General features: G+C 58.5%; 1 protein-coding gene across 3 annotated transcripts in view; it reads right to left on the bottom strand.

The window, feature by feature from the left end:
* Positions 1–4,715: 4,715 nt before the first annotated feature.
* Positions 4,716–12,841, bottom strand: part of SSBP3 (single stranded DNA binding protein 3) — a 153,842-nt gene continuing 145,716 nt past the window's right edge. For all 3 annotated transcript variants that reach the window (XM_017346275.4, XM_008265216.5, XM_017346276.4), the window contains 5 exons: positions 11,798–11,868; positions 7,051–7,129; positions 6,906–6,934; positions 6,721–6,822; positions 4,716–6,387 (listed from right to left, as the gene is read on the bottom strand). In XM_017346275.4, the coding sequence (XP_017201764.2) occupies positions 6,358–6,387; positions 6,721–6,822; positions 6,906–6,934; positions 7,051–7,129; positions 11,798–11,868 (311 nt within the window). In that variant the 3' untranslated portion in view covers positions 4,716–6,357. The remainder of the gene's footprint in view (positions 6,388–6,720; positions 6,823–6,905; positions 6,935–7,050; positions 7,130–11,797; positions 11,869–12,841) is intronic.

Raw genomic sequence — 12,841 nt, 5'->3', positions numbered from 1 at the left:
AGATGTTTGCATCCTTGCCACCCACTTGGGAGTCTCGGGTTGACTTCTGTTTTCTTTGGTAAGATTGATTTATTGGGGTCGGCGTTGTTGCACAAATAGTTAAGCCTCTGCTTCTTATGCTGGCATCCCATATGGGTGCTTGTTCGAGACCCAGCTGCTCCTCTCTCTCTTCTCCTCTTGCTGTAACTCTGCCTTTCAATTAAATAAATCATCTCTCCCCCCACAAAGATTTATTTATTTATTTGAAAGGCAGAGTTACAGGGAGGCAGAGGCAGAAAGAGCGAGCGAGAGAGCTCTTCCATCCGCTGGTTCACTCCCCAGATGGCCACAGCCGCTAGAACTGCACTGATCTGAAGCCGGGAGCCTGGAGCTTCTGGGGCTCCCACACGGGTGCCGGGGCCCAAGGACTTGCGCCATCTTCCACCTTTCCCAGGCCACAGCAGAGAGCTGGATCAGATGCGGAGCAGCCGGGACTTGAACTGGCATTCACATGGGATGCCAGCACTGCAGACAGTGGCTTTACCCGTTATGCCACAGCGCCAGGCCCCCTCCCCTTTTAAATTAGTTATTTGAAAAGAAAGAGAGAGAGATCCTCCATCTTGCTGGCTCATTCCCCAAATGGCTGTAACACCTGGGGCTGGGCCAGGTGGAAGCCAGGAACCAGAACCTTCTTTGAGACCTGGGTTTTTAAAAGACAAGTAGGTGTTAGAGAGACAGGAGGGAAAGAGGCTGGGGGTGTTCACCGCAGTGGCCTGGGGGCAGTCGTGGACAGCTGTGGCCCGCGTTTTATTGGCGAGCGCTCTCGAGAGTCACCTGTAGGAAAGCAAGGATGGTGCAGGGGGCAGAGGGGAACTGAAGTCTTCATTACCCTGCAGAGAAGTGTGTAGCTCAGGGCTGTCCTCGGAGTCCCACGTCAGCCACTGGCCCCTGGCTGGGTGGGCAGTTCCCCGGGCCTCGGGCAGCTGCCAGGAAGGGGCACAGTGTGAGAGTCAGCAGCTGGGTAGGGGTGTTGGCCTTCACCTCATGGGGTAAGGCGCACTGCCCTGAGTCACAGGGTCGGGAGGGCCTCTGTGAAAAGGTGGCTTTGAATGGGAACTCAGTGCAGGGTGGGAAGGTCCCAGGGGACAGCGTTCCCGTTTGGCAGATAGGGAAGCTGAGGCTGCTCTGGGCCGCAGACCAGTTGAGTCTGTGGGGACCTCACAGCCCCATACAGGGGAGGAACGTTGAGGTCCACTGGAGCTCCAGGACCCAAGCCTCCCCCCACCAACTCTAACCGCCTCTCCTCCCCTGAGCTGGCTAACCGCCTCTGGTGGCCGGGCCCTCACTACTTTGGATGCAGCCCCTTGGTTTGGCCACTCTGGCTTCTGTCAGTCCTTGTAGCTTCAACTCGAGGTCCCAGCTGCCCGTGAGGCCACCCCACTCATCTCTCCTCCCAATGGGGCCACTGCCCCGTAGAGCTGTGAGGCGGGCTTATGTGCCTCAAAGCCCAGTAGCTCTGTCCACCTCCCTCCCGGCTCGGCTTTGCTTCCCACCACAGGGTCCACCTCAGTCAGCTTCTGCAGGCCACAGTGAACGCAAAGTGGAGCCTGGGAGACTTAACTCTTCAGCTGGGCTGAGCAGCCCTCCCCCCCGCTCCTGACACTGTACCAGCCAGCCCAGGTGGGCCACATCTCCCCACTCAAAGCCACATCCAGGGGGTGGGCTTGCTGCGCATCGATGCCTTAGAGCCCAGCCTATCAGGAGCGACTGACCCCTCCCAGCTTCCTGTCACTGCCGTGCCCCCCACCCCAATGCATCCATCCACACGCATGACACACAGTGGGCCTCCTCATTGCCAGCTGGCCAATTAGGGAACCCCCAAGGGTCAAGATCGTCCTTGAGGGACAACCCAACAATTCAGCACACTTCCTAAGTACTCCCTGTGCCTGGTGCGCTCGGAGCTACGGATCCAGGAGGGAGTCCTCCCAGGCTGCTGGCCACACAGGACGGAGTGGTCAGCCTCCTTCGGCTCTGTGGTAGTCCCCCTTTCCCTAAACCCAAGCACCTAACCCCAGGTGACAGTAATGGGCCGGGGCGCTAGCACTGAGCGCCTTCCATGGGTGCCTATACTCGCCAGCATCCGTTACTCCGCGACCACTTCCTGCACACCTCCTGCCGCGGGCCCTGTGTGTGTGCTGGGGCTTTTGGGAACAGTGACAGCTCAGACACGGCCCCTGGTTAGAGGAGCTCCCAGCCTGATTAGGGGAGGCAGACACTGAACCCTGACAGCCTAGGGGCCCTGGGGCCCCAGAGAACCTCCAGCCTAGCTTCCTGAAAGGGCAGTTGGAGCGCATGCCAGGAGCAAAGGCTCCGTGTGGGCACGGAGCTAGAGTTGTAGCAGGAAGTGCTGAAGGGTGCGAAAAGAAGCCTTGGCAGGGCCAGCCTTAGGGAGGAGGGAGCACCTGCCCCAGGGCGCCTCAGCAGCAGACGGCATGCCCTGCTCAGTGCTCTTGCTCGGCCCCCAGGGCACCTTGCTCTCCCATCCTCCTTCCCCCTCCTGCTGCCCAGATCTCTCCCTGCTCACAGCTGCAGGGCCTGTCCTGGGGCGCCTCCCCAACTCACTCCCTGGATGACCTCAGGCAGCCTCATGGTGTCCAAGCATCCAAATGCCAAGTCTCCTCCACCCAGACTGCCCAGTGATACCAGCACTGGCTGTCACATTGGCCTCCCAAATTGAGCCCGACCTGCAGCCTGCCGACTGACTGGTTCACGCTGTGTCCCCAGTGCTAGAGTGATCTCTGGCATCTATGGGGAGCTCAAAACACACGTGGATGGATGATGGATGATGGATGATGGATGATGGGTAGATGGCTGGAAGGAAGGGCTTACGGAGGCGCAGGAGTGTGGGCTCTGTGGCCTTGGAAAGGCTGAGAGGAAGGCAGGAAACCAAGGCAGTGGCTAAATGTTTAGACCCACAGCTGCCTGGGAATGGAAGCAGCAGCCCCAGCCTCAGGCAGAGCGGACCGTCCACCTTTAAGCACCCAGTCCTCGGGCTGCTCCTTTGTTTCCAACTTGCGGCCCATCGGCTGCACCACCTGAGCCCAGTACTGGCAGAGACAGGCACCGCTGCCTCCACTTCTTCCTGTCTGCCTGGCTGCTACACCCAAACCCAGGGCCCTCGAGCTCTGCAGACCAGCTCTGGGACAAGGCCTGAGCCCTAAGAAGTCCACTCCATGTCTGGATTCTTTGCACACAATCCCTACCCGTCACGGGACAGCAGATGCTGGGGGACAAGGCGGGGTTTCCTCAGACTCCCCCAGCGAGCCCTGCTGGAGTCCCCGGGCCTTGGCAGCTGCAGAACCCCCCAGGCTGTGCTGCTGTCAGCCAGTTGGCTTCCCTGGCTCCAGGGAAAGGCTGTGTGTATGTATGTGTTGGGGGGGGAGGGTTGTGGGAGACAGCCAGTCCACAGCCTCCTAGAATTGGGCAACTTGGGAGAGCGGTAACTGTGGCTGCAGACTTCAGTCTGGCCCCTCCCCTCCTACCTAGGTTCCAGTGATGGCCTCAAACGTGGCCTCGTGTGGAAGGAGTGGTGCGACACTCCTCCTGCCCTCACCGCTGGCTGAATCTAGTGTCGAGCTGCCAGGCCCGGCGGGGCCGCATCATGGAAACACTGGTGAACAGGACACAGCCCTCTCCTCCAGGTCTGCCCCTGGGGAAGGCTGAGCCCGACCCAACGCTCACCAGGGCCATCTGTGCGGTGCAGGCAGCTGCTGGCCGCCGAAGGCCGCAGGCTGAGAGGCTGCAGGGAGTGCTGTATTGGTAGAGATGGGTGGTGGGGTGTACAGTGGTAGGGCTCTTAGGGCCTGGCCATTTCCTGTCCTGCACCAGGGCACCCCCTCCGGGGCTCCTGCCTGGGCTGTCTCCTGCTCCAGGAGCACAGGTGGCAGCCAAGGGCATACTGGCAGCAGTTAGCGGCAGGAAGCTGTGCTGGGGCATTCTCAGTGCAGGTCAGTCCTGGCCAGTCTCCCCACGTGTGTGGCAGGGATGTGTTCTTGCCCATGAGCACACAGCAAGTTGGCAAAGGACGGATCGGAGCCAGGCAGTCAGCCATGTGGTCCCAAGACCCCTGGACCGGATGCACTCTCTGCTGGGGGCGTGTGCGCTGCCCCACGCCCCACAGGCCCCAGAGCTCCAGGTAAGCAAAGCAGTTCCACTTTCTATGTTGCAAGTCGGCACCCAGGGCGGCCACCTCCCCCAGCCTCTGCATTTCCTGCCTGGCTGCTGGCCGGGAATGGCTGTCCCCACATCCTGCCCGGCCCCTCCCACCATCTTCCAGGACACCGCCTGCGGGAACCTTCTGAAGTCCAAGCCAGACTGTGCCACTCGCCGAGTCCTCACGGCCTGGGACGTTCACCAAAAACAAACCCAACCTCCCGGTGTCCCAGTACCCAAGGGGAAAGCCGGGACACCAGGGGCCTTATCACACTCTAAGGATCAGACACATCCGCCTCGGAGGCGGCTCTCAGAGGGCCCTCAAGGGCCTCCCTTCCCAGCCGCCTCCCTCCCCACCCCAGGCCTCTCAGCTCTCCAGAGAAGAGCCACACCCACCCAGGGACAGGGCAGCATCTCGAAGAAGCCAGAGCAGAACCCTGTGCCCAAGGAGCCACCTTGCCTTCTGTAATCTGTGTCATCAAATCCAACTCCAACCCGCGATCCCCAAACATGTCAGGAAGGGCTTGCGGAAAAAGATGTCCCTTTAATAAAACGTATCAACATATATCGTACACAAACTACAATGTATCATAATTACTTTTTTTTTTCCTCTCTTAATTCAGAACCAGACTACAAGGTAAGAAAAACACAGAAACAGCTACAATGTTCCCAATAATCCGCACAAGGTCTTTTTTCAGGCAGATGATATCGCACAGAATATGATATACATGGATCAGAAAGGGCGGGGCAAAACAAAGACCAGCTACGGGGCGGGCGGGCGGGCGGGCAGGAGGGAGTGTCAATGTACAAAGAATCGGGGTGTCTTTAGGGCAAGACACAGAGGTTCCAATGGTGGGCGAGGCGAGGTGGCTGCTGGCACCCCTCCCGGGAGGGCACGGGCCACAGCAGGCTCGGTGGCTCTGCAAAATAAAGACGGGACCGGAAACAGCACGTCCGCTTGGTTGTTGGTGTCCCCCCACCCCCCACAGCTTTTCCAAGTCTCCCCCTCCAGTTTAAGCATATACACAGCAATTCTGGTCAACAACCCATCTTTCAAAAGAAGGACGAAGAGAATAACGAAACAAAACAAACGAAAAAAAAATAAAAACAAGAAAATGCAAACTCCAGCCCACCCTGCCCGTGCCTGTGCCAAGGAGCCGAGGGTCCTGGGACCAGAAAGTGGAGGTCACAGTTTCCACATCCCAGGTCATAGCCGTCCTGGCGGCGGCGGCCTCTCCGACTGCGCCGGCTGCCACCACCCTGCTGGCAGGAGTCTCGCTGGGAAGACGGTGGCGTGAGGGCTGATGAGGGGCAGGAGAGGTCCGGGAGAGGGGCCGGCAGCAGTCCTTGGGTCGCAGTACACGCCGGCGGGGCTCGATCCTGGGAGAGGGCGGGCGGCCAGGCCCCACGATGAGACGGGTTCTGGGTTTGAGGATGCGGCCACTGCCCGCTTGGCCAGAACACCCCTCCGTAAGCATCGCCCAAACCGAAAACCCCAAGTGGAAAAAGGTGACTTCCTTTTTTTCTCTTTCCAAAAAAGGCTTTTTGAAAGAAACCACCAATTGTAAACTGTCCAGTTTATTATTATTATTTTTGGATGGCTACAAAGACAGTGTAGTAGGCTTCACACCTACACTAGCTTTCCTGGTGGAAGGAAGGGCTTGGGTACAGAGGCAGGGCTGGTGGGTTTGGTTGTTTTTTTTTTTTTTCCTTTTTTTTTTTTTTAAAGAAAAAAAGAGGTTGACTGGGGTGGGGTGGGGTGAGGGGCTTGCTAGAAGCTTCCATTTAAAAAAATCCCCCCAAAAAATCCCCCTGAAAATTAAAAAAAAAATCCCAATAACGGTAAAACCCCAAACAAAAACAAAAACAAAAACAAAAATAAAAGTGTCATGTACAGAAAAGCTCCCATCGGAAAGGGCGAGGGGCAGGGTTTTTCTGGTGTTGACTTGAAATATATTTTTATTTTGAGTTCTGTCCTTCACGTTTTATGGAATAAAAAGTTCGGCCTTTTTATTGCATGAAACTAAAACAGGGACAGGCGGGGGGCGGGGCGGGGGTGGGGAGCGGCCTCCCCGGCTCCTGGGCACCAACACCTCACTTCTTCTTGCATAATTCCTGGCGTCTTCCCGCCTGCAATGCCGGCTCTCAGCGTCGCGGACAAGGGGCTCACACGCTCATCGTCATGCTTGGAGAGTACTGGAAGGGGAGGAGCAGAAAGGGGTGGCGGTGAGCGCTTGGGGGGGCCCGACAGCCCTGTGCAGGTCAGGGGCCAGGAGCCCCCGTGAGGAGCGGGGCCTGCGGGCAGCTGGGGTTCCCGCAGAAGCTGCCTGACCCAAAAGCTGCTTCTTGGAGGCAAAGGCAGACGGCCAGGCCTCGGTGACGGGACCCCTGGGCCACACGGGGCCGCAGACCGCCCTTCCCGGGACGACCGGAAGTGGGCCCCCCTCGGGCTTCCGGTGTGCGGTCAGTGCCCGCCCGCGGCTGCCCCTACAAGGGCCGGGAGGCGGCAGGGTCAGGGCCGGGGCTTACATTGTCGTTCTGGAAGGAGTGAAGAAAGTTCCCGCCCAGCTCGCCGTCGTCCCGAGGGGTGCCCGGAGGATTGCTAATGCCACTTATGTTGTTAGGAGAATTCTGTGGAGAGAGCACAGGGTGAGCCCGCGGGTCCCGCTCCACCCACGCGGCCGGGGTGCAGGCGGGGACGCGGGGGCACTCACTTTTGGAAGTCCATCTATGTCGCCTGACCCTGGAAGGAGAAGAGAGCATTCAGTCCCCTGCGCCCTGGGCTCCTGGGGCACCGCGCCCGCCTCCCTCGGCCACCCCGGGCAGTGCCCTCCGCGCGCACCGCGCCAGGCCGCTCACCTAATGATCCGTTCATGTGGTGGGGCTCCATGCCGCCCATGCCGCCCATTGGGCCGTCCGAGCCGGGACCCATCGGGAACTGAGGGAGAAGCAGGGGCGCGGCTCAGCGGGCACGGCCAGCGGAGCACCTCGGGGGCCTGCCCGTGAGGACCCGCGGGATGGGGATGGGGGCTCCGGACAGGGGCCGCTTGGCCCCACACAGCCTCCTGAGACCCCGGCAGGGCTCTGTTCCCTCCGGCGGCGGCCGAGCCAGACCAGCCTGGGCCTTGCACAGGCCGTTTTTCAGCTGAGGCGGGGAATGCTCTGCCTGAGGTCCCCTGGGTAGGCGGTGGAGGAGCTGGGGTTGGAGCCCAGATGCCCAGCCTCCCACTCGCAGGTGGGCCTCCTCCATGCTCTGGGGTTTGCTGAGGGGCGGGGTGGCGGTGCTAGGGTACTACACCTTAGGCCTTGGGACAGACACGTCAGAGGCTCAGAGGCCGAATCCTTTCCACCTCCATCCTCAGGGCCAGAGGGCCCCTTCCACAGCCATGGCCATTCTGGAGAGCCAAGGCCCCACATACACCCTGGAAGGGGGTGGAGGGGACAGAACTGGGGCTGGCTGGCTCGTGGGCTGGGTGTGGGGACACAGAGCTGAGTCACATCTGGGCCCCAGCCTGGAGAAGGCGCTCACAGATACACAGGCTGTGTAGGGCTGTGGAGAAAGCACGGGTGCAGGGGCTGGCCCCGTGGCACGGCGGGGTAAGCCGCGGCTCGCAGTGGCGGCGTCCTGCACCAGAGTGCTGGTTCCGGTCCAGCTTCCGGCTGATGTGCCTGGAAAGGCAGTCAGAGACGGCGCAAGTGCTTCAGCCCCTGCACCCATGCTGGACACCAGGAGGGCATCCTTGGTTCCTGGCTTTGGCCTGGCCCAGCCCTGGCTGTTGTCGCCATTTGTGGGAGTGAACCAGTGGCTGGAAGATCTTTCATTCTGCCTTTCAAATAAATAAATAAATAAACCTTAAGAGAGAAAAAAAAGGTGGCTGCGGCTTCCCGGGGAGACAGAGCAATCAGAACAGTCCAGCACCACAGAGGAGAGGGGTGTGGGCAAGCAGAGCTGGTCACGGAAGTCGTTCTGGATAGCGGTCCTGCGTGAGCACAGTAAGGCCCAGCCAGACAGCAGGGGGGAGGGGGCGGGGCTGACAGCTGTCCAGTGACCACGTGGCGGGGGAGGAGCACCATCCCTGTGTCCCCCATGGCCCATAAAGGCAGCTCAGGCTTTGGGGCGAATTTGCCAGGTGGTAGCAAATTTCATGCTGATTCCCCCATGTGATGTGAGGAAGGCAGTGAACTTCTTAGGGCACCAACCCAGGATGCTGCTACACCAGAGCCAAGAAACCCCCAAAACCTGACAGTACAATCACACACGCGTGTGTGCTATTATACAAACATCAGTGTCAGTACTTAAATGTTATCTGGAAGTAGGTATCTGATGTACATTATTGTGCACTTTAAATATCTTAAAACGGCTTTATTAAGAGATAATCCATGCAAGGTCCACCTGACCAATTAAAGTACATGACGTAACAGTTCTTAGTGCACGCCCTGGGTCACAACTGTCGCCACTAACAGCCCGACAACACTCCCGGCAGCCGTCCGCCCGCATCTACTTGCTGTCTCCAGCCACTCCGCGTGGATGAATCCCCTGGCCGTCCGTGGCCTGCTCTCCTCCCTGAGATGTTTTCAAGGTTCATCCGTGAGGTTGTGTGAACAGTGCTGTCCTCATTCTCGCTGACAGCAGCCCAGCTGGCTTCGTGGGCAGACCCCGTCTCACTTACCCGTGCATTAGCTGACGGGACACTCAGGCTGTTTCTCTGATTCGCCCGTTGTCACTGACACTACTTCGACGTGCGTGTCCCAGTTACTGCGCTGGGTGCAGGTCCTCACTTGTCCCCGGCAGACATCATACAGCAGTCTTGCTGGGCAGGCGGCTACTCTACATTTAACATCTCCGGCAGCTCTGTTGCTTCCAAGGCAGCTGCACTGTTCCACCCTCCCACAGGCCGTGTAGCAGGGCTCCAGCGTCTCACGTCCTCACAATGGAAGCCATCCTAGTGGGTGCACGGGGTATTTATCGCCTCATCTTTTCATGCGCTCGTCGGTTATTTGCACATTGAGCGATTAGAAAGGCAGCGTTACAAAGGGAAGGAGAGAAGAGGTATCTTCCATCTGCTGGTTCACTCCCTAAATGGCCACAATGGCCGGGGTTTGGCCAGGCAGAAGCCAGGAGCTCAAAACTCCAACTGCCTCCTCCCATGTAGGTGCAGGAGTCCATCTGCTGCTGCTTTCCCAGGCCCATTAGCAGAGAGCTGGATCGGAAGTGGAGCAGCTGGGACACGAACTGGCACCCATATGGGATGCCAGCATCACAGCTGGCAGTGTAACCTACTGAACCACAGCATGGCTGCCCTTGCCCCATCCTTAAATTAGGTTCTTCTTATTACTGAGTTGTGCGAGTTCTTTACATATTTTGGATCCAAGCCCCTGGTCACATACATGCTTTGCAAATACTTCCTCCTTTCTGTGGCTTGTCTGTTCTCTCTTGATGGTGTCTTTTGAACACACGACTTATTTACATTTTGATGAAGTCTAATTTATCTAGTCTTTCCTCGTTGCTTGTGCTTTTGGTGTTGTATCTACGTTGGTTCTGCTTAAGCCAACCTTTCCCATTTCTTCTTCTGGTTTTGTGGTGCTGGTCCTGACATTTTGGCCTGTGGTCCAAATGGGGAAGTGGCAAAGTAAAGGAAAACGCTCCTTAGGAAAAGGCTGGAATCACAGGGAGGCCCATCAGGCCTCCTGTGTCGGGCACAAGGTGCGCGGGACATTCAGCAGGCAAAGCTAAGAAGCCTACAGACTAAATGAAATCGGCTCAGATGAACTGTGTCCTGCCTGCCAGAATCGTGAAGGGTGAGCCAAGTCCCCGTGCATCTGGACAGGAGAACAAGCATCTACGTTTTCCGCAGTTTCATTAAAAGCTGCACGCGAGTCAGGATGACGGCATGAGGCTCCGCTCCGGCGTTCGAGCCCCCGCGCCCTCAAGCCGCTGGCAGTCTGTTGCTGCAATCCGAGGCGTCGCCCAACACACTGAGAAAGCGCGGCTGGCGGAAGCTCAGGCAGAGCCCGCCCCACGCGAGCAGCCCCAGCGTGGGTCACTGCCACACCGCTCTCCTCTGTTCACACCCAAGCCTTTCCAGTCTCCGCCTCTGATCAGGAAATGGAACCTCCTAGCTTCCGGCACAGTCCAGGGAAGGAGCAGCTGACAGTGTCGGTGCCAGGGCGCCCGAGCTCATTTGGCAACTGCTGGTTTCCAGTGAGCCCAGGCTCTCCTGGGACGAGTCTCGATTTAGGAGGATGTGCCTCGGTCACCCCTCACTCGGGGGCCTTTGTCTCCGGTGGGAGTCCCTGGCCCCTCTCTGCGAGCCTCAGGTGCACGGCACGGCCTGCTACCTGGATCCGGCTGTGTGCGCCCTTGAAACCACTCAGCTGCTCGGTCCTCTCCTCCTCTCCTCGGTGCTGTCTGCGTCACACTTTCATCCTCTCAGTCTGATCTCAGAGAACACAGCCATCACATCCACCTCGTCACAAACGAGGCCAGCACCGTCCCGGCCCGAAGCGAAGCGGGAGACCAGCCATAGAGGGAAAGTCAGAGCCGGCCACTGTCCGTGACCATGTGAGGCGGGCGAGCCTCCGTGGATGACCCTGAGCCTCCACTGCCAGTGAGGGAGGCAGGTGATCAGGGCCACTTGCATGCAGCCCCAGCCTGGAGCTCTGTGTGGGTTTTTTCTGTTTTCCCACCAGCCTTCTGCAGCCATCGTCAAAGACCAGGACGTGTGTCCTGGCACTGCGCAGCACCCGGGACTGTTAGTGCTAAAATCGGGCGGTTGGCCGCCCTAGTGAGGGACAGCGGTGAGGCTGGGGACTGGGACGGAACATGGCAGGTGCAGTACCCACTCTGCACACTTGCTGGTCCCGTGACCCAGCTAAGAAGGCAGATGCAGCCCACACGTGAGGGTTAACACATAGGGTGGCTCGGGTGTCATCTCGCGAGCAAAACCAAACCGAGTGCCCCAAGCCCATCCCCTGGCTCCGCAGCCCACTGCCCTGCTCTCCAGCTCCCCTCTGCCTGCGTGGGGCTCCAAGGGCTGTGTCACCTCCACAAGGTGACTCCAACCAGTCCTGTCTGCGGGAAGACACCCGTAGGACCCAGGCGGCACAGGAGGGAGTGGTGGCTACCCAGAGCCAGAGCAGGTGGAGGGGGAGCTGCCACATCCATCGAGAGCTGCCCTCACAGAGGCAAGGGAGGGGACAGCCCTGCCAGCTGCCACCAGGGCCAGGGGTCACAGAGCTCACGGCAGGGGCACGAGGCAGGCAGGTGCCCTGCTCCTACTGTCTCCACCCATGGCTCCTACAGGCTTGAAAGTGAGGGACTGCCAGGGTGGTGCTTCGGTCAGAGGAGAAGGGCCTGGGGCCCAGAGGCCACTGTGGCCCAGGGCTTCCCCGGCAGCCCTCGCAGAGGGACTGTACTGGGCCCCGCCTCGTCCTCCCCCACCCCGAGCTGGGCTGCCCGGAGGTAATCACTTTTCTGACGGTTTGTTTTATTCGCCTTTGGTAACAAATGGCTGAAATCAATTAAACTTGCTTTCCCCTCAGCTGATGAAGTTAATTATGATTTGTTATGGTATCTGATATGTAAATTATTAGAAGGCGCACTTACGTTGGCGCGGCTGCCTCCAGGCGGCACCGGATTAATCATTGTGTAGATGTTGTCACTGGAATTCGTGGAATCTGTAGGACAGTGCAAACCCGCAAGTGGAGGTGATTAATTCGTTTCTTAATTAAAACAAACTCGTGGCACTTGAACTCATTCTTTTGTATTTTATCACTTAAAATTTCCTCTAAGTACCACCATTTTCTGGCTAATTTGTATTTAATGAAGATTCACAAAGTTTTTAATCACAGAAAATTCAACTGTGAAAACCACCCAACCCCGAAACCAGGAATCCCAGGGCGTCTGGATGGCCGTGCTGATGTGGCACGGGGCGCTCCCCACCCCAAGCCAATGCTGGTGCCCGGACACCGCCCGACACATGGTGGGGGCAGTGAGCCGGCAGCCCCAGGGACTGTGACCCGGTCAGGGTCAGGGTCAGGGTCAGGGTCAGGGTCAGGGCAATGCCGCCCATCACCGAGCACCGCCCTGCCTGGCTGCAGGACACGTTCCCACGTGGAGCGGGTTAGTGCGACCCAGTCTGAGTGTCGGTCAGGAAGCTTATCAACACGCAGCAGCAGGAGAAACAGCCGGAGCAGCTGCACGGGACAGGGGCCGAGAGGGACCCCTCCACTCCCCAGTTAGCCGGCGGAGCCTCCTTAGGACACTGCTAAGAGTTTACATCAGGAGCAGGTGCTGTGCTTTCTCAGAACTCTGACTACCTCTCACTGTTCATTTTTGGGGTGGGTAAGGGTTGTATGCTGAATTCCTTCTAGCTGGCTGCCTTACTATTCTTAGCTGGGAAAGATGTGATGCTGTGAGTTTGTGCACCTGTGCATGTGTGTGTGTGCGCACATGCCCACATGTGTGTAAATGTGCCCTCTTACAGAAAAAACAACAAGGGACCTCCTACACAGAGGACCAGGAGCCCTGAGCGACAGAAACTCCAGTGGTTATTGTGCCGGACAACATTGGTCCCAGAACAAAGAATCCCAGAGGCCCTCTGCAGCCATCCGGGGAAATGGCTACCCAGGCCCCGGGCTGGCCCTAGCG

Source organism: Oryctolagus cuniculus, chromosome 7 (genome assembly GCF_051225735.1).
Source record: "Oryctolagus cuniculus isolate XC-2025 breed Fujian yellow rabbit chromosome 7, ASM5122573v1, whole genome shotgun sequence".
In the NCBI taxonomy this organism is placed as follows: Eukaryota; Metazoa; Chordata; class Mammalia; order Lagomorpha; family Leporidae; genus Oryctolagus; species Oryctolagus cuniculus.
The sequence above is the reverse complement of the archived record's forward strand: the minus strand, read 5'-3'. Positions and strand labels throughout refer to the sequence as shown.